The following is a 20,781-nucleotide window of genomic DNA, read 5'->3' as shown; positions in this document are numbered from 1 at the left end:
GGAACAGGAGCAGGTAGCCAAAGTAAAAGGAACAGCAATCACAGGGATCAGAGCACCTAAGACCAAGCACACTTGGTGAATCACTGTAGAATGGGGGGGTTATATAGCCTGAATAACAGATGAAACAGGCACGCCTACTTGGCAATGCAGGGTGAACCAGGACCCTAGCTGTGTGTTCAAATAAAATAAAGGTAATGCAGACAACACTGATACTATTAGGTCACTGGTTCAATCCCAGGCAGGATGTTACAAATGGAAGTCAGGTTATTCACATGGAATAATTAATTCATTAACTCTACTAGCAAATTTAAGCATTTTTTTCCCATTGTTTCAGTCCTTTGTTTAAAGGGGAACTAAAGTCTAAAATGGAATAATGCTAGAAATGCTGTATTTTGTATACTAAGCATAAACATGAACTTACTGCACCAGAAGCCTAATAAAACAAATGATTTATGCTTTAAAAATGGCTGCAGGTCATCATCTTTTAACTATGTTATATCATCTTTGCAAGACCAAGACCATGCACATGCTCAGTGTGGTCTGGGCTGTTATTGGGAGGCTAAGCTTAGGCGTCATAAATTATCAAAACAGCACAAGCCAAATAATTTCTGCCATAGAAGCTGATACAGCAAGATTGACTAAGAACCAAAATATGCAGACTGCACTGGGTCTGTGGATATGAATCACTGCATGTCACCGGCTGCTCTACAGGGAAACAAACAAAGCTGCTTGAGCTCCGGGAAGTAAGGTGGGCCCCCCCTGCCTTTTGAAAGTGTGATTGTTTCCCTGCAGAGCAGCTAGGGACCGTCAGAGCAAGTAAAACAAAGGGGGAATTTCACTGTATACCGTCGGCTTTCTTATAAAAACTGAAGATAGATTTCTTTTTCATTAAAGAAAGTAAAAATGGGCTTTAATTTTTTTGCCTTTACATCCCCTTCAAATATCTAGACGTGTATCACCTAGATGAAAAGAATGTCCTGTTTATTGTGTATAAATGGATCTCATACCAGATAAGATGTATTTGCTTTATACTAAATATTTGATTTTGAAGGTTGGAGGGAAGTGAAGTCTTGGAAGAAAACCAACATCGCCTCTTACAGATGACTGAGAAGTTCTTCCATGCCATTATAAACTCCACAAATGAATTTCCAACCCAGCTTCGTAGTGTGTGCCATTGTCTGTACCAGGTATGTCCACAATATAGCTAAAAAGTCCAAATTTGTTTGCTACTATCATGAATGCGTAACAGCACCTCCCTCTATTCTGTCCTGCCAGCTACTAGACAAAACGGTAACAGCTTAAGTTACTGGTACAGGACATGTCTGCTGGCTTTTCTCTGTTCTGTTCTGTTATTCACTGAGAGCAACAGATTATAGCAGAAAAACATTTTCGGCAGGAGCTCTAGCTTCTTGCCTTTTGGTCCTGAAAATTGTAGGAACTTGCAAAGGTTTCAGCCTGCTTGCACTTTCCCTGTGTGCCAGTAATTGATTTGTCGAACTTATCGGGTGGGTGCCAATCCCTTAATTACTGATACTAGATGTGTCAAACTTTTTAGATTTATTTTAATAAGTACTTTTGAGTTGTGATTAGCATCAGAATGTCTCTCTATTATATTATGATAAATGTAAAATCTAGTACTATTATACTATATTATAGTTTATATAGTGTATTATAATTTTCTGACACATTCAAAATGTTTAAAAATGTTTAAAAATCTATTTTATATCCCATTTTCCTACTGAAAACTGTAGCAGGTATCTTAAGCTTACCTTAAATTTTATCATTAACCTATGAATTGGGATATAGTACAATTTGGTAACATGAGAGTTGCAAAATTGCAGTGCTCCCATTTGCGCACCATTGGTGTTTACCGGTTGTTCCACAATTTCAACTTGTGTGATCAACACTTAAAGGAACAGTAATGTCAAAATATTTTAATACATAAATCACTTCTACACTTGTTTAATAAAAGGGATGTGTTACTCCCACTTATACTTTTGAGCTGCTTCTCCCATCATTACCTAGCCTGGACTGGCATTCTGTTTATTTTGACAAGTGCCAGAAGGGCTGCTTTAAAATGCCGTAGACAATCACTATTTTTTGTGCCTGTGGGGAACTGTTTGGGCCTGTGTGTACTTAAAATTCCAGAGCCTGGTTTGTAACCCAGTCCAAACTTTATGAAATGTTTTTCTTAGGTTTACTGGAAGAATCCAAATAGGATTATTGGGTACCAGACAGCCAGCTTTATGCATTTGATTCTGCTCTGAACCAGAAAGTTTTAATTGTTTCAAAGATTTATTTTGAAGAAGTTTCCACAATAGCATCTGCAGCGTAAATTTATGTTTGTAACATCTCTCCTCAGCACAAACATAATTTTCTCTGTACACACTATTAAAATTTTGACCTGATGGTTTCCAGTTTAGGGCAGGAGCCAGCATGCAATGTAGCTCAGGCCACCTGATACCAAGGAAGGAAATGCATTTTGCAAGAGTAATTTAGAGTGAAGTGATTGTAGAAGTGAAGGGGCTGTATGAGCAGCCTTAAAATATGTTACTGGCAACCATGCCAAAGCTGGATTATTTGTCAGAAATCACACAATAACACAACAGTGTATTTATCATAAGACTAAGTAGCCCATTTGCCAACACTGGGCAGATTTAAACCTTGGAAAAATCTCATAGTAGCCAATCAGTGATTGCCTTTTTCAGCCTGCTTCAGTGTAAAGCCGGCTATAGACCTGCAGATTTTACCCATGTATCCGATGAACTCTCAGATGTTCCAATCTTCCGTCCTGCCACTAACCATTCCTATTAAATAAAGTAGTAAAATAACACATCTGACAATGTTCTGCCCATGACAGCAATGATATAAAAGTTATGTCCGACAAATAGACATGCACAGAAATTAGTGTTAGCCGACAGAAATCTTCTGTTACTGCATGCTGTGAACTAAAATTAGTGTTGGATATAGTAAGTTAATCTGCATGCAGCAGCACAAAATAGTTTTATTTCTTTATTTGCACACACAACTTTTCAATCATTGAAAGACTACAGCAGTGCGGAGGATTGATGCACATTGCTTACACAAATAAGGTGGCAAACAGGAGCATAAGGGATGTGGTTTGGGTAATTGGGGGTGAAGGTAAAAAATAAAGTGGTTAGAGTTGGTTGCAAGAAAAATGTGTCGTAGGTGTTACATGAGAAGGTAGGGTATAGGGAAAAGTGAAAGCAAAGGGGAAGGAGTATATAATGTGGAAGCAACAGGGAGGCTTGATGTGTATAAGAGAGTGGGAAAGTAGAAAAATTTAAGGAGGCCTAATAAAACTTTAGAGGGAAGCTTAGCAGATGTTAAAATGTTGAAGGGAGAGGAAATAAGGGCATAGCTAGAAGAAATTGGAAACCCCTAAAATATTTAAAATAGAGGGAAACAGAAGGAAAGGTAAAGATGCAAAGTAGAGAACAGAGCACTTATGCCAAGCGCACAACATTTTGCCCAATGATGCACTCCCATTCTAAATCTATAATGGTTTTCATTTTTAAATGCAGAAAGAAAGACAACAGCTGCCCTTTGAAAACAAACTGGGTAAATAGGTAGGGTGTGCAAAATAAAACATGTTTCTGATGTAGTTAGTTAGCCTAACTAACTATATTAGAAACATTTTTTTTTTATTTTGTACAGCCTATTTACCCAGTTTTTATTTTTACAGTTCCTTTAAGCAATAGACATCTAACCCGCTAATCCACCAGCAGGTTCAGCAAGGTTACCAGCAAGAGTTCTTTGTTGCCTTCAAGCTTAAAATTGTGCAGGAGGCAAATACATGGTGTACTATTGTCTTAAAATATTTTTGATACTTTTGTATTAAATAAAAAAAAAATCAATGATATACATATGTCAAACTCTGTCTTACAAAACATTGCATGCTTATGGCTGCAATACACCTGGTTGAGAAATTGGATAATGTACGTGTGCACATGCATGTTATGGCTGCCTTTTTTATGGTTCTCATCATTCAGAATAGGCTTTAACTGTGCATGCTTCTTAATGCTCAGTCTCTACAATCTCACCAAAGCAGCTTACTGTGCAACTATGCACAGTTTATAACAGTTAAAACCCCCATATGTCACTACTCTGCCCCTGATGTCATAATCCTGCCCTTTTGTTCAATTTTTGCAGGTCACAAAGGTGGCAGCCCTGTTTTTCATGGATATGTCCGGTTATCAAATACAAAAATTAGTACATGTTATTGGACAACTCTTGAGTGGATTAAACGCATTCAATGTAACTTTTACTTAATTTTTAACTCTATTTAGAACTATTCATTGGATGGGATGTATTTGTTTAACAAAAGCATTCCATTGCAGACAAGCCTCGTTTTTAGGCTCTGGTGGCTACAGGTCGAAGATCCTATGCCCCCCACCCTCTCAAAAGTATGAACAACAGCCCATATTCTGTTATCTGTATGCCAATATAGGGGGGAACTGTTTATATTCTGCTAACTTGAAAAGGCTAATGCCAGATGTAGCAGATCTTGGCCTACAGAGAATCAGCTTCTTGATGTACCTGCCTGGTTGCGGGCACACAACAGATTTTGGTGCTGAAAAACAAGACTTTGCATTTTGGTCTTAGTCTTTTTGTGGTTGCCTAGTCTTTGTGTTATTTTTGTGTGTGTTTCTTCATACTACTCTAGCTGCATTCAGCGAAGTTAGCTTTATTATGATTACATTGCTTCTAGTTCGTATCGGGGGGCTCATGTAGGGACCCATGAATTACAGTGCTAGGTAATATGCTGACACTGTATAAATTAAGCAGAATTATCTGATAACCTGGTGTACAGGTGTGATGTGCAGTTGCTTCTGATCTGTTCCAACATATTAAAATCAAGGGTCTACATTTCAGAGGAATTAAAGGGGTACTGTCATGGGAAAACATGTTTTTTTCAAAAGGCACTGCTCCACTGCAAGTACTGCTGTACTGCAAGTTGGGGTTATATCACCCCCCCCCCCAGCAGCCTAACAACAGAACAATGGGAAGGTTACCAGATAACCGCTCCCTGACACAAGATAACAGCTGCCTGGTAGATCTAAGAACAGCAATCAATAATAAAAAGCCAAGTCCCACTGAGACACATTCAGTTACATTGAGTTGGAGAAACAACAGCCTGCCAGAAAGCAGTTTCATCCTAAAGTGCTGGCTCTTTCTGAAATCACACGACCAGGTAAAATTACCTGAGATGGCTGCCTACACACCAATATTATTAATTAATAACCACTTGCTGGTTCAGGGATGAAATTTTACATGGTAGAGTGAATTGCGTTGAATTTGCAATGTATACAGTGTAATTAAGAAATAAAGACAACACCATAAAACCATGACAGAATCCCTTTAAATTCACAAGTTATTGCAGTTGAAGGAGTTCATTGTAGGGTTTCTTGTTAGGCCATGAGCTAATTGCATCAATTTTTTTAATCATTAATAAACCCTGGCCGCCCAGTTGGACTATATTTCTGTATCTTCATGACTATATTCCTTAACTTTTAATTTGGTTCTTACTGGATCTTGGCTTCTTCTTCCCATTTTTTGTTTAGCTGGAGTTACATATTTATTCACTTATTTTTGGATTTTTTTTTCATTTAGCAGGTAGCTTGTAAATAAAGTAGTTCTTGACTTAATATTGATTTCATCCTTGTAGAGTCTCTATTGATAGATACAGTACATTCCAGTTTCATTAGCAGAGTCTTTACTGCTTGCTCAGCTCTCTAGAGAAGGATTCTTCAAGATATCAGATTTTCTTTCTCCCCTCCAGTGTCTGCACAGAGCAGCCAGTGCCCTAAAGCATGTCCAATTATTTTTTTTATACTTTTTATTTTTTAGGATTTTTCTTTTTTTTTTTTTCTGTAAAGATTCTCTAACCTATTTTGTTTTACCTAAAATTGATGTTAGAAATCTGACACAAGTGCATTTTAAGCTTTTAAATTTGTGCTTTTTTTCTTTCATTGTCTCACTCTATACAATTATAAAATCATAACACTCCCTAACGCTTGCTTTCTAGTATTTCCTTCTTCGAACTTGGGCTATCTCTTCTTTTTTTATGTCAACCCTTAGTCCCCTCTCTACTTGGTTGTCCCAGGAAGGAATCTTAATTTAAAGTTGTCAAAACAGTACTCTTTATTCCTTCAACACTAATAACATCACAGAAATATCTTGCTTCCTTATGCCAGTCAAGATGCATTGTGTTAGCCTTGATTCTGCCTTCTACTTCATTTCTTATATCCATTCAGTCATGTCACATATTGCCTACTGCAACTCTCAATTGGCCTCTTCCTCCTGAAACCACCACTCCAGTTCACCAGTTCATAATAAATGTATGTACGCATAACTCCCAACATTTAGGAAACAGAAAGAGGTACAAAAAAGATTTGACCACGCCCATTTTTGTGGCCACACCCCCTAATTACGACGTTCATTTTACATAATTTGGCAGGTTAGGAAAGTTATATGGTTTTTATATGTTATTACAGTTTTGCAAATGAAGGTGAATTGCCCTTTAAGCTGTGAGGCTAACTTCTTATCTTATCAAAGTGTTAAAAAAGTATGTCAAGTATTTATTCTGGGCTGTCTGCCAAGACCCAATTAAGCTAGGTAGGCAGTGCAGCAGATCAAAGAGAAACCCGGGACTTATCAGTACAAATCCGTGACGGGTTGAGCTGACAAAAGCGGGACTGTTCTGCTCAAAACCGGACAGTTGAGAGGTATGTGTACCAGACTCCTGCATCCCACAACCTCTCCCAACGACATGAGTCTATTTTAGCAAAATTAATTGAATTTTGAAGTAATTTTAGTGTACTTCGACTAGGGAATAGCCCAAATTTGAAAATTTGACTTCGACTATTCGTCATCTAAAACCTGCTGAATTGCTGTTTTAGCCTATGGGGAACCTCCTACAACCTTTTGCCAGTCATTTGGTGAACTTTTAAAAATAGAATTCGAATCGATCGATCCAATACACCTATTCACCCAAAGTTAAAAAATTAGATTTTATTTTTTTAATCGAATTTTGAGGTGATGGGAGTTTAAAAAAACTCCCATCACCTCGAAATTTGACACTCGATAAATCTGCAACAACAAAACCACACTAACAGGACCTTATCTTAAAAACAAAATCAAATTTTATTCTGTAGGTCGAGCCGTCTTCAGCTATAGAGCCGAAACATTGAATAAAATTTGATTTTGTTTTTGAAATAAAGTCCTGTTGTTGTGGTTTTGTTGTAAATATGCTATATTTATAACCAGCACACAGGCAATATAGTGATTGGTTTTTGGACTGCACCATACTGAGCACTATATCTACCAATTTATTTAAAAAAAAACAAAAACCTTAAGACCTCTGACCTAATTATGTCCAAGTTTTACAACGTATTCTTAGATATTTATGATTTTCTCATTATTTTTAAATAAAATGGTCATAGTTAGAGGTGCCTTAAATAAAAGTATATCTATAAATCCATGCACACATTCCATAGAAGCTTTTTTTATCCTAATGTTCCTAATGTTTGCAGATATATAATCCATTCTCCGGATACAAGCGGACTCTCTAGTTTTGCTGATCACTGAAAATTGGTTTCAGAATGCACATTATGGGAATTTAAGCAGGTTCCTTTGTGATTAATTTTACATGACTTGTGTGTGCTAAAAGTATCATCCTTTACTTCAGTGTAACTTTAAGGTTACCATAACATGATAGTTTTTTAGAAGGACAAAATGTTAGTTAAAGATTGTATAGTGTGATATATTTGGTTACCATGTTTTTTACACAACATTAAGGTTTTTTTTTTTATAAAGGTCTGAATTTTTCGGGTCTGACTTTTAAAGTGGAAAATACAATTTTTTCGGAGAAAAAACCCTAATTTTTCTAGATTTATTGAAGTCTGATGGTGTTAAAATTCAGATGAAAAAAAGTACGCCAACTCAGACCTGACGAGAACACGTCAAAGTCAATGGCAGATGTCCGGTTAACAATTGGAAGATTTTCTGAGCTGCGCTGAGTTAACGAAGCATTTTTATGAAAAAATTGTTGGTTTCGAGCGAAAATCCAAAAAATTCAGATTTTTTTAATGATTTTATTGTGACTTTTTCAGCACAAGAAAAATTTATGAAAATAGTTTTCAGAAAATAGTGAGAACTTTTAGGATTTTGATAAATAACCCCCAAAGATTTGTATGCAGCCTCATTTTTAGCTTCTCCGTTTGCAGAGACAAATTATTCTTTCTTTGGGCTTAACTACTGCTCATGTGCCATAAGCATTGTGATTTGAATTGAGTATTATGCTAAGCAAATCATTGCAATTTATTTTGGTACATTGCAATAGTTTTTCCAAGAAGGATTGCAGATAAATGCTACTGCCCTAAACAACCTCCTTACCAGTTAGTATTTAATTTCCTGTTTTATAAAAGTCTTTCTTTCACAGTTGCCCAGTTGGGCTTGACTAAATACAAACCTGAATTTATAATTTTTATCCATAAGATATGCAACATAATTCTTTTAAAATTGTATATACACACAAGTCTTACTCTCCTTTTTTTCTGTTATCAAATATGTTACAGATTTGGTATGTGTTGGTATATGAAACTAATGTGAACATTGCATCACAGATGGAAATGCTGTATATTTCAATATGGGTGTCGTTTTTTGATGTGAAAATATTGTAGCCAGAAATAGTAGAATTGATTTCGGGTTAGACACGTTAATCATTTTTTTCTGGCTTTCTAAGGATGTGAAATCATGGGAAATTTGGTTTGTATCTCATTACCTGTATGTGTTGCATTCTATTATGTGAAATCTTCAGTGCGAGCCCACATTGTGTTTTTTTTTTTTTTGTTTCTTTGCTATGTGTAGTTGGTGCTGTGACTTGTTTGTGCTCATCTCTGTCCTGTAGGCAACTTGCCACTCCCTACTGAGTAAAGCTACCGTAAAAGAAAAAAAGGAAAACAAAAAATCAGTAAGTTTGGAGAACCTTTTCTCAGCCATTTTCTCCCCAAAACAACAAAGAACAATTAAAATGAAACAATTAAAACAAAAACATTCTTATGTTTTTTGTTTGTTTTTTATTTGCTATTAAACATCTTCACTCCAGCCTATCAGACCTTCACTGTCAAAATCATTCTACTAATTCTGGCACAGAAGAGCTTTCATTTCAATTAACACACTGGAAATCTGTTACATTTTATGCATTCTTTGTGTGAATATTTGATACAGAAAAAAAACTTTCTATTTGTTTTTGGCTCTTCTGCTTTAATGATGTTTATAATAGGGTTGGCATGGAGTGGGGTTAAGGGACATGGAGGCTTTGGGGCATGCTAGGTCTGCTTCTTTCTAGATGCTTTTGATTGGTAGTCCATTGTTCTTTCTGAAAGGGCTCCTTAGCCTTCATGCAAAGTCTTTCCAATCTGGTGTGGCCTGAAATTTGATATCCAATGCTGGCATTAACTGGGTAAGTTTGCTTCATTGTAAAAAGTATATAATGTTTCCGTTGTAAATGTAATGTTAACACATTCATTTCAGTGCTATGTTTGTTTTACAGTTGTTTGATTGGGTACTTTAAAATATTTCTTGGAGACCTTTGTTCCAACAGCCAGGATGTTAAAGTTGTTATCTCATGCATAATATTAAATATGTATAATATTTAATATGCATCAAATAACTAAAACTGTATGGGAAGTTCCTCCCATAGCGAACGATTTGCCTTATGGAAGTAAATGTAATTATGGGAAACTTTCCAATGCACATTGATTACAAAATTTCATGGTTTTTCAAGTCACTTTTAAAGCACAAGGAAACCCTTTCTCTCAATCGTTCAATATTTTATAGAGCCCCCCCCCTTGCTTTCCCTGATCGCTAGGTTACTTTTCCTTGCATTTCCCAATGCAAAGTCTACTGTATACAGCTCCGAGATGTTATCAAGATGGCCGATGTAATTCACCTGCTTATCTGCCCATCCGCTAATCACTGTGTGCTACTTCAGAATGAGTACAAATCTTGCTGATTATAAACTATGCGCAAGCATTGCTTCCCCATACACGCTGCTGCGCAGAGTCATGGTCTTGGACCGATCACAGGGCTGATGGATTATCGGATTTTTTTTTAATGTACTCACCGCTATTTTAAAAAGTGTGGTGCTTGCACAGCTAAATGGTTGCTAATAGAGAAGCCTGCGGAGCGCTGTCGAAGAGAATGGAGATATGCCAGTCCAATAACTTCTATTTTTATTTTATTTACAAGCTTATAGACCTGCTAATCTAAAGGTCATAATCAAAGTTGCTTGATGGCATCACTGCTGTTAAGCCTATGAGTAAGCAGTAGAAACCTTCTTTAGAAACCCAAAGGAAAATTGTTTTTGTTTTTTTTAATTTATACCTCTTTACTGTTATTAACTTGCTAGAACTTTTCAGTGTTTGGACAGTATCCCCTACTGTTGTTGCTCTTCAAATCCTTTATTGAATTATTGTAGGGCTATTTGTTTTAGATGTTCCACCAGAAATATGTTGCATCATCGTCAGAGATACTCTACCATCTCTGAAATGGTAGCTTTTTATGCCTGATTTTTCAATTTCCTGATTTTTTTACCACAGAAACTGTAGTAAAGGTTTATATGGGCAAGAGCAGACATAATTACAGACCTCATATTGTATGTTCATATGTGTAATTTGAATTTGCCCCTGAAAGCCCCCAAAGCTATTACTTGTTGCAGTAGTGTCAACTGGTGTTGCCTGTCAGAGAAGTATAAATGAGGCCATCACAGAGTAGAAATTGTCTAGCTGACAAAAAAAGACAAGAAAGCCATCATATTCTTAGAATAAATGAGCATATTTTGAAGTTCCTCTGTGTGTTATAATACATGGTAATGAAATTAAGTTTTTGGGCCTTCCCTGTTCAGATTGTTTAATTTTAAAGAGGTTGTTCAGCTCAATAAAGTTACAAATTCATATTTAATAAGCTTATTGTGTGTTAAAACATACTCGAATACTAAATTTGCAGACAAGCATCATTGGAGATGATTTTGCCTCAAAAGTGTGGAGATGTTGCAAATCTAGTATTGCCTTACATCACTATAATTGGTCAGCAGCAAAGTGTTCTTTACATTCTTATTAAAAGCATGTTTCATTGTTCCCTGACTAATATTCTTTATTTCATCCCATTAACATTTTTCTTTCCTCACACCCCTGATACCTGCCTAATCCTCCATAGTCAGGGTCCAGTTCAGGTGTGCAATGCTTTCATTTAGAAATAATTCTGATCTGTAGTGCTTCATCTACTGTGTAGTCTATGATGAGGAAAAGGCATGTGTGAATTGAGAAGAAAGCAATGCAAATTAGCAGAGGAGATGCAGACATACGCAGTGCATTTTTAAGCTCTATTGCACATGCTCAACATTATATAGATTTTCAGCACCCTAATGTAGTTTTGGCTAAAAAGGGGTTGGTGGCCACCTGTGGCCTATACAAACAACTGGCATTGAGAAACACTTAATTAATGAATATTTATCTCAGGGTTTTTTTAATGCACATACACTACACATTTGCTTAAAATTTTTGTCTACTTGGATAATTACATTTATCTGAAGGTGAGACACTATTTTAGGGGCCTGAAAGACAAGGAAATGTGTCAGCCACTGTAAATCGGTGCTGTCATGGATGATAAATGTTCCAAAAATGCTTTCTAAATGCCGACACTTGGATATTACTCGCTGCAGACCAGCACGGTTGTGGAAAATTGCCTTCATTTGCCTTTTCTCTCAGTTAAGCCAAATTGCCGCATCTGATATCTTTTACTTGTTGCAATCCAAGTTTTAGGCAATGGGAAGGCATTTTGAGGGGATTTTTACCCATAGTAGCCAGGATTTACTGCAGGAGGCAAATTTACCCATGTGCCCTTAAAGGATTTGTTCAGTATAAAAATAAAAACTGGGTAAATAGTCTGTGCAAAATAAATAATGTTTTTCCCCAATCCCTTCAAATTGAGCCATAGGCAAATATTGTCAGACAGTTTTGCCATTTCCAACTAAGCTGGCCATCTCCAGCCTCAAGAAGCTTGTTGGTAATTTTGTTGGCTGATGGTTTTGCAGCAAATGAATATTCTATGTGTCACAGTCTATGAAGCAATCGTTATCACCTATTGAGCATTTGGACCCATATATGTGACCAGATTTGTTTTACGTTTTGATTTAGCTGTTAGATATCCACATATTTAGTAACTCTCATCTACATTTCCTGTAGCATTATTAATCACTTTTCTTTTTTTTTGCAGGTTGTGAGTCAGAGGTTTCCACAAAATAGTATTGGTGCAGTGGGAAGTGCAATGTTCCTCAGGTTCATAAATCCAGCTATTGTGTCACCGTACGAAGCTGGAATTTTGGATAAGAAGCCACCTCCACGACTTGAGCGTGGTTTAAAGTTAATGTCAAAGGTAAAATGCATATTTTAAGAAATCAAATTCTATTTTATATTAGCAGAAAAATATGCAGACTTCCTATATACTGCGCATATTTACTTCGAAGCAGCATTTAAATTACCTCTGATCACCTATCACTACCATTGTCTGCTTTATACAGAGCATTTACCATATTGAGGGGAGAATTGACCACTATAGTTCTTCCTGAGCACTGCAGTGGTTTAAGTGACTCTTCTGCAGTAGGCTTCTAAATATCTAAATATCAAATGCTTGAATTGAAAAATGTTCTATTCTTACATTAAAAATACAATTACCATGCTTCACTTTTTTATTACATTTGGTGCCAACAGCATTGTTGGTTGACTGGAAAAATTGTCACATGGCTTACACAGCTTTACAAAGCAATACAGTCTAAATAAAGCACCTCTGGTTGGTCTACCCCTTTTTTACTCAGTAAGGAGTAGCCTTGAAATCACATTTGTTTTTTACTTTTGTTGAGGTAACATTTTTTTTACGCAAGGGATTTACTGTGGGTCTTCTGAACCAAAGAGAGAAACTCGTTATATTTCCTCCATAGTTGTCACAGCTAAACATCGTTGCACTTTACAGATTTCACATTAATTTCAAAGTGAAGGGCAATTGAAATAAAAGTATGTGTTGTAGTTTTTTATGCTGGTATGACTATCGCTATAAAGGGGAATAAAATGTTCTACTATACCACAGAGAATGTGCTTGTACTATAATGTATAAGCTGTAACTTTTATTTCTCTTTCTGTTTTGTTTTATTCAAAAACTGAAAATCAAAAGATAGTTTTAAATATTTCTCTACTATAGCAATAGAGAAGAAATATGTATTCCCTACCCTTGTGCTCTAATAGAATGTTCTCTTGTGAATGAAGGTTGGAACCAGTGTTCCCTCTATGCTCTCACAAAAGTTTTGAGACTAGTGCAAAATAATTTTGAAAAGTGTTTCTATACGAAGTTGTGTCCTGAGGATTAGGATAGTTGTGTTTTGTATGCAGTGTTTTTATATTTTGAGCTTCCCCTGATTTGTGCTGGTTGGTTAGCACCAAGCAAGGGTATTGGTGCAGCATACATAGAACAATTTGTTTTAATTACTATTGGTGGAATTTGAAGGGTGAGTTTGAATTTGAAATGCACTTACCTAACACCTGTGTATTTCTTTTAGATACTACAAAGCATCGCTAATCACGTTCTGTTCACTAAAGAGGAGCACATGCGGCCTTTTAATGAATTTGTCAAAAGTAATTTTGATGCAGCCAGGAGGTAATAAAATAAATATCAATGTAATATACCATACAGAATCATTATTTGTTTCCTAGAGAATTTTACCAACTTTTAAGAGGGTTGTGTGTGTGTTGTGTGGGAACCTTATGACTAAAAGAAATTATAAATGTCTACTTAAAGCATGCAATCCAAAAAGTGACTGTATTTTTAGAATAATAGCTGATTTCTCACATTTAATATCCCATGCAGACTAGTTTAACCAAAAACAGGCTAACAGAGTCCCATAAAGGGCAGTTATGCTAAAAAAAAAACCATACAGATATGATGACTGCTTATTTCCAGTTAACCTTTGTATATCAATACATTTTCTATACACTGTTCAGTTTTCAGCACTACTTTTTTGTTTTCTGCTTCCATTAAGGTTCTTCTTTGACATAGCCAACAATTGCCCTCCAAGCGACACTGTAAATCACAGCCTTTCCTTTATAACTGATGGAAATATACTTGCCTTACATCGGTTGCTTTGGAACAACCAGGAGAAGATTGGACAGTATCTATCCAGTAACAGGTGTGCATTGTCTGCAAATCTTCTATTTATGTTTTTTTTTTTTTTTTAACTTTAATGTTGTTATTTTAGATCTCTGGTGACCAGGAGGTAGATCAGGGTCTTGAGTTGGTGACTACCAGTTGGTGTTGCAAGCACATTTTTCACAATTTCATGCTATTCGCTAGATCTATATGCATCCTGTCATTGAGAGGAATCAAAAACAAATGTAACAAATGGTTTTCATGCCAAAAGCATGCCATAGCATTTATCATATAGTGATAAAACAATATCGGTTGGTTGGCAGTATGTTCTTTGTGACAGCTTGTTTACTTTCTACTGTGATCCTCTAAAAGGTGAGTAGACTGGCAGTACAAGGAATGTCTGTCCATAAATTTTTGCATTCAGCCTAATACTGAATCTTTTACAAAAGGTTAACTGAATACCAAATGCAGTTATTCTCAGCGAGCACCAAGGAGCGACACTCTTCTTCTGCTTCTTCCAGTGCCCAGGGCAGACACATGCACAGTAAAGTGAAAAGGCCAGCCTTTTTGTTAAAGTTTGGCTTTTTCCTCTCCTGTGCATAAGAAGAAATAAAATCCTGGGCTGGTGCAGTTGTCTACTAATAGGAATAAAGGAGCACTGGCTCACGTTATAAGGTAACTGATTACAATAAAAAGTAGGCATGAGACGTATTTCTAAACACCTGAATATTCCAATGAGCACCATTGGGACCATAATCTGGAAGTGGAAAGAACATCATTTCACCCTCAACTGGCCACTGACCCGAAGCTTCTCGCAAGATTTCCGACAGAGGAGTCTAAAGAATAATCGGAAAAGTTTTCTAAGAGCCAAGGATCACTCGCAGAGAGTTTCAGAAAGCCCTTGAATTAGCAAGTACAGTTGTTTCAAAGAAAACAATAAGTAATGCATTCAAATGACACCGCCTCTATGCATGCTCACCATGTTTAAAGTTTGCTGCAAAAGATTTTGACAAGCCAATGAAATTCTGGGAGAATATAGTTTTTCAGATGAGACAAAAATTTAACCCATTGTATGTCATTGCACACAACATGTTTGGAGGAGAAATGGCACTGCACATCACCCTAAAAACACCATACTATCAGTGAAATTTGGATGTGGGATCATCATATTTTGGGGGCTGTTTTTCAGCATATTGTACTGGCAGACTTCACATAATTGAAGGAAGGATGAATGGAGAAAAGTACCGGCACATTCTTGATAGGAATCTGCTGCCATCTACCAGGATGCTGAAGATGAAATGAGGGTGGACATTTCAGCAAGACAAAGATCCCAAACACACAGCCAAGGAAACTCTTGGTTGGTTTCAGAGAGAGAAAATATAGCTCCTAGAATGTCCCAGGCAATCACCTGAAAATTGAAAAGCTATTGATATAACTGAAGATCGGAGTTCATAGAAGAGGTTATCTGAACCTTCAAGATTTGAAAACAGTGTGTGGAAGAATAGGCCAAAATCACACCTGAGCTATACATGTGACTAGTTTCTACATACAGGAGGCACCTTGAAGCTGTCATTACCAACAAAGGCTTTTTAAGTATAAAATACATTTCAGTAAGCTTGTTCAATACTTATTCCCTGTGTCATTCCAATTTTCCACATATAACTTAATTTAGGGACTTATTTGTTCTTTGTATGTGTGGATTACTTACTTTACACTCTGAAAATTTCATGCCAATGGCCCCATTAGAAATCAATTTACTGAGAAAAACTTTGACGGGTTCAATACTTATCTTTCCTGCTATACCTTGCCATAGTTGATACAGAGAATTGCAGCTGTTAATACACTCATTGTTTCTAAATCACTAAAAAAATACCTTTGTGAATGTTTTGTTTTTTTTAAATACGTTTTTATCTAAAGCTTTCCATATAAACCATTTAAATATAAACAATTTAATAACAATAGAGGAAAAAAGAAGCAGTGAAGTAAGGAAAAAAGGGTAGGAATAGAAGACATGTGCGAGCTTGGCAGGTTTATAGAGATTGTGCAGTTAGCCATGTGCCCCATACTGTATTGAATTTGGACGGACAACCCCTGTACATGTGCTCCAATTTTTGTTTTGGTAGCATGTCATTGACTAGATTTTTTTCAGAAGGTTCCCAGAGGCATTTTTGAGTGATTACACAATCTTAGTGTGCTCTAAAGCTGGCCATAGACGCAAAGATCCGATCGTACGAATCAACGTATGATTGGACTTTCCCATCTCCCGACCCTCCACTAACCATTCAGATCAAAGTCTTACCATTCCGATCAAATAAAGTAGTAAAAGAATAGATCAGCCAATGTACTACCTCTGACAGCAATCGTACGATAGTTATGTCTGACAAAGCAAGTGACAGTCTCCCACTGAAAATCGTACGATCGGCAATACATGCAGAGGTATTATCGGCAGCCGACAGAAATTTTCTAACCTGTCCGATCGACCAAACGACCGATCTCCGCCGGACGAAAAACGTCAGGACTCTCCATACACGGTCCGAAAATCGTACGAATCCACGATTTGTACGATCGGATCGTTGTGTCTATGGCCAGCTTTACAGAGGCAATTCTCAGTATCTCAGCAGGATATTTGCTCATGTATTATAGTTGCAATGAAGTGTGATGTGCATCATTGCTCTAATATTTACTAATGTTGGAGATAAACATCTGGAGAGATTTCTGGAGATGTTGTCCATAGCAACCAATCAGATCTTTGCTTTTGTTTTCTAACTTATAGGTGGCTGTTTAAATCTAATTGCTGATTGGTTGCCATGGGCAACATCTCCAGAAATATCTCCCAAAATTTATCTCCCATGTTAGTAAACATGTCATGATTTTGCATTTGGGACTTGAATGCATTGTTCAAAATAATTGTTTATAAAGACAAGACAGACCCACAGAATTGGTGTTAAAGCGTAAAAATAAATAATGCAACTCTTCACTTTTAATTGTTACAGATAAATGCCATGGAAAGGCAGTTACTTTACTGTATTCCATTAAAAAAAAAGGGAATACTTATATGGTGTGTAATAATAGCTCTCCTGGCAATTGTACGACTGTTGTCCTTTATAAAGAAGGTTAGGTGTCTCTCTGAGGCTGATATTTGATCAGACCTCACCCCCCCCCCCCATCAGCCACAGCGTCTGCTGTTTTTACGCCCTGATATAGTACTCCGGGTTGCATCAGTCCCATCTTCTTGCAAACAACCTGGATTGCTTACTGACAAAAAATGTATGCAGGGATTTCCATTGTTTTTTAATAGTTTTTTGCATGTCTACAAAGGAAAATTGGAAAGTATTAAGGTTTTTAAGAATTTTGGTTTGGCCAATGTCAAAATCTTGTTTTTAGGGACCACAAAGCTGTAGGAAGACGACCTTTTGACAAAATGGCAACTCTGCTTGCATACCTTGGACCTCCCGAACACAAACCTGTAGCTGATACACACTGGTCAAGTCTTAACTTAACAAGCTCCAAGTTTGAAGAGTTTATGACAAGGTAAAGCATGTGTCTGTCTAACCACTGAATATAAGTAAATATGCATATTCTTTTTACAAATAATACATTTTGTCTGGTTCTCATAGGCATCAGGTACATGAAAAAGAAGAATTTAAGGCATTAAAAACCCTAAATATATTTTACCAAGCAGGGACATCAAGAGCTGGTTATCCAGTTTTCTACTATATTGCTAGAAGGTAAGTGAAATTTGTATTTGTTTTATTGAATATCCTGTCCATTGTTGTGTCCATTTTAACCCTGCTTTTATAAAGTACTCCCGCCCATTCTGTGGTTGCCATCAGAAGTCTTGGGCCCCCTACAAGTCATATGTCTGGACATCCCCCAAGCAGTATTTGGCCATGCCCTTTGTACGCGCTATACAAAAGATCAATTAGTAGTCACCTTTTGCAAGTACAAAAGGCTGCACATAATGTATATTAATCAATAATATGATCTCACAAATCATTTCACCTAAAAGCAGGGATCCCAGCACAAACAGCTGATGTTACTTGTGTAAATTAGTTCATAGAAATATTTCAAGTAATTAATGTGCTGAAAAGTCACCCTAAATTTAAACCCTAGACATGTAAACATAAGTTTATGCGTACGTTTGCTCTACATGACTGGGTTCCCTCTTTGATCACAATATGGAAACTACAACACAACTCGATGTAGTGGTGGAGCGGGGCGGCAGAAGAAATCATTGGAAAGATGCACATGGCCAAAACATCCTGGGGTAATTTGACCTGAATTAGGCCATTATAGACCCACTGCTGACTCTTTGGGGTGAAATGCAGTTGCTGAGTTTCATGAACACACAAAATATATACAGTGGTTCCAGAAGACTACTTGCACAAGTTTTTTTTAATTGGATTGTATTATGTGTAACTGCTTTGATGTCCAATTTATCAATGCATAGGTTTATAAATGAATTACACCTGTGGCATTATCTACTGTACTTCACTAATTGAGCAGTACCATTTTGGAATTTGAGTTTAAGGTTAATGCCAGATAGGGCTGAAAATCAGGCTGCCAAAAATCAGCCCCCACATTGGCAATTGCCCGGGTTCAGACACCTGGATGAATTTAACACGAGAATGTAAAGTCTCGCAAATCTCGCCAAAAACAGCCATGTCTGGTTGCACCCGTGCTGACAGCACCCGTGCTGCTGGAACAATTGTTCCGGGTGCAGACAAGAAGGATGCTAATGCCATTGTATGGGCTGATTATTGGCTTGCGCATTTCAGCTGCACGATTTTCTTATTCTTTTAAAAAAGGTATTTTGAATTTTTCTTTTTGTAGAATATATTAGGTTCTAATCAGTTTGAACTGGTTAATGTGTAGATCCTGGAAGAATTCATATTGTTTTTAGGACAAAAGGAAACTGCCCCTCCGCACACACTTAACTCCAGTGCCAAAACCGGAACCAGATTTGTTACTGTACAACAGTGGTCCCCAACCTTTTCTACCTATGAGCCACATTCAAATGTAAAAAGTGTTGGGAAGCCACACACACGAGTAAAGTTCCTATGAATAATTCGAAATTCAGAAAATGGGAGGTGATTTCTGGTCACTTGAAAAGGGTCAGTTTATACTATCTAGATTTTTCACTGAAAAACGAGGCAGTAAAGAAATGCTGTTTCCTTGAAATTATGTCTATTGAGCAACATTTTTTTAGTACGTTAGCATTTTGGAGGGTTTTTTTTGTGATCACTTTTTTGGGGTTTTTTAATATTGTTTAGATGAATAAGTATATAGGGGTATGTTAAGCAAGGTACTATATTATATACAAGATGACTTAAAGACAAACTGTATATATGCGCACGGTCTCTCTCTTGGTCTCTCTCTTGGTCTCTCTCAATATAGCTATACTCTTTGAATACAATTTTTGGTGGTAATTTATATTTTTACTGAATAAATTGCCTGGTTAAAAAAGAAAACCACATGGCGTTAAACAGTATTCTTTAACAGCTTCCATGTTTATTTTTATACAAATACACTTTACAGTTGGGATAAAAATAACTGTTTTGTTTTTTTTAACAAATGCAGTACACTGTTCCCATCCTTATATGTCATAGCAAACAATGCAGTTTTCCTAATCATTATTACTGTCTTCTTTAAGTAGTTGTGAATTTTAGAGATTCTGCTTACATCGTGCCTCTAGACCATGTTAACCATGAGAAGAAGGATAAGACATTCAGTAACAAGACCTTTATCTTTATGGGCGGCAGAAGGTATCTTTGTCATTTGAATAGTGGTAATTTGTATTCCCTCAGAGATTGTTGTGCTTGAAAGAGTCAGCTCTGGTGCATTGGCTGGCATTGGTTTACTGTTGCTCAAGGTCACAGTGGAATCATAAGACCCTGAATCTTCTATTTCAAATGAGTCTGTAAGAGGTACATCCTTTGTGATAAATGTGTTGAAATCTAAGTTGAGGTTTTCATGTGCTGAACCTTCTTCCGTGTAAAAAGAATTATCAGTGCTCTGAAGAATATCGCTGGGTGTAGTCAAAGAAACTGTTGCCCCGGGTTTGAAAAATGGCACTTGTGTGTACAGTTTTGTTTCTTGAGCCTCCAGGAAAAGCAAGCCAGTTGTTGTAAATACTGGTGTATAGTCTGATACAGCATCAAATTTTGCAGTTACAGAAGGCAGGTGTACAGCGTCATGGTGGGTTGTTTCATTGGCACATGGATATCCCATGACATGGATTGCCCTCTCCTTAAGCCATTTCAGCAAATAGATCATGTTTTGCATTTCTTTGCAGGACCATGGATTGTTGTAGAGTGTAATCATCATTAGGTTTGTGAGTTGATCAAAAGCATTGTTTGGTATATAGGCAAATCTGTTGTTGTGCAGGAACAATTTTTGAAGTTTGGGCATTCTTACCAATGTTCCTGGTAAAATTTGTGTCACGTAATTATTTGATAAGTCAATAGTTTGTGTGTTATATGGCATGTTTGTAGGAACAGTCCATAACTGATTACTGCTCAAGTTTAAGAACTGCAAGTTGCTCAGTGTATTATTAATAAA

The 20,781-nt window shown here is 36.7% G+C and overlaps 2 protein-coding genes across 5 annotated transcripts in view; one reads left to right on the top strand and one right to left on the bottom strand.

Moving 5' to 3' along the window:
• The window catches only part of nf1.S (neurofibromin 1 S homeolog), a 150,516-nt gene that overhangs the window by 79,114 nt on the left and 50,621 nt on the right, over positions 1 to 20,781 (top strand). For 3 of the 4 annotated variants that reach the window (XM_018249711.2, XM_018249713.2, XM_041584135.1), the window contains exons 29-35: positions 1,052 to 1,187; positions 8,933 to 8,995; positions 12,301 to 12,459; positions 13,634 to 13,731; positions 14,114 to 14,260; positions 17,605 to 17,751; positions 17,838 to 17,948. In XM_018249711.2, the coding sequence (XP_018105200.1) occupies positions 1,052 to 1,187; positions 8,933 to 8,995; positions 12,301 to 12,459; positions 13,634 to 13,731; positions 14,114 to 14,260; positions 17,605 to 17,751; positions 17,838 to 17,948 (861 nt within the window). The remainder of the gene's footprint in view (positions 1 to 1,051; positions 1,188 to 8,932; positions 8,996 to 12,300; positions 12,460 to 13,633; positions 13,732 to 14,113; positions 14,261 to 17,604; positions 17,752 to 17,837; positions 17,949 to 20,781) is intronic. The other variant, XM_018249712.2, reaches the window with a different exon arrangement.
• Positions 19,712 to 20,781, bottom strand: part of omg.S (oligodendrocyte myelin glycoprotein S homeolog) — a 3,085-nt gene continuing 2,015 nt past the window's right edge. The window contains exon 2 of the mRNA XM_018249717.2: positions 19,712 to 20,781. This exon is cut by the window's right edge and continues 420 nt beyond it. Within this exon, the coding sequence (XP_018105206.1) occupies positions 19,912 to 20,781 (870 nt within the window). The 3' untranslated portion in view covers positions 19,712 to 19,911.

The sequence above is a fragment of the Xenopus laevis genome, chromosome 2S (assembly GCF_017654675.1).
Source record: "Xenopus laevis strain J_2021 chromosome 2S, Xenopus_laevis_v10.1, whole genome shotgun sequence".
NCBI lineage: Eukaryota > Metazoa > Chordata > Amphibia > Anura > Pipidae > Xenopus > Xenopus laevis.
The sequence above is the reverse complement of the archived record's forward strand: the minus strand, read 5'-3'. Positions and strand labels throughout refer to the sequence as shown.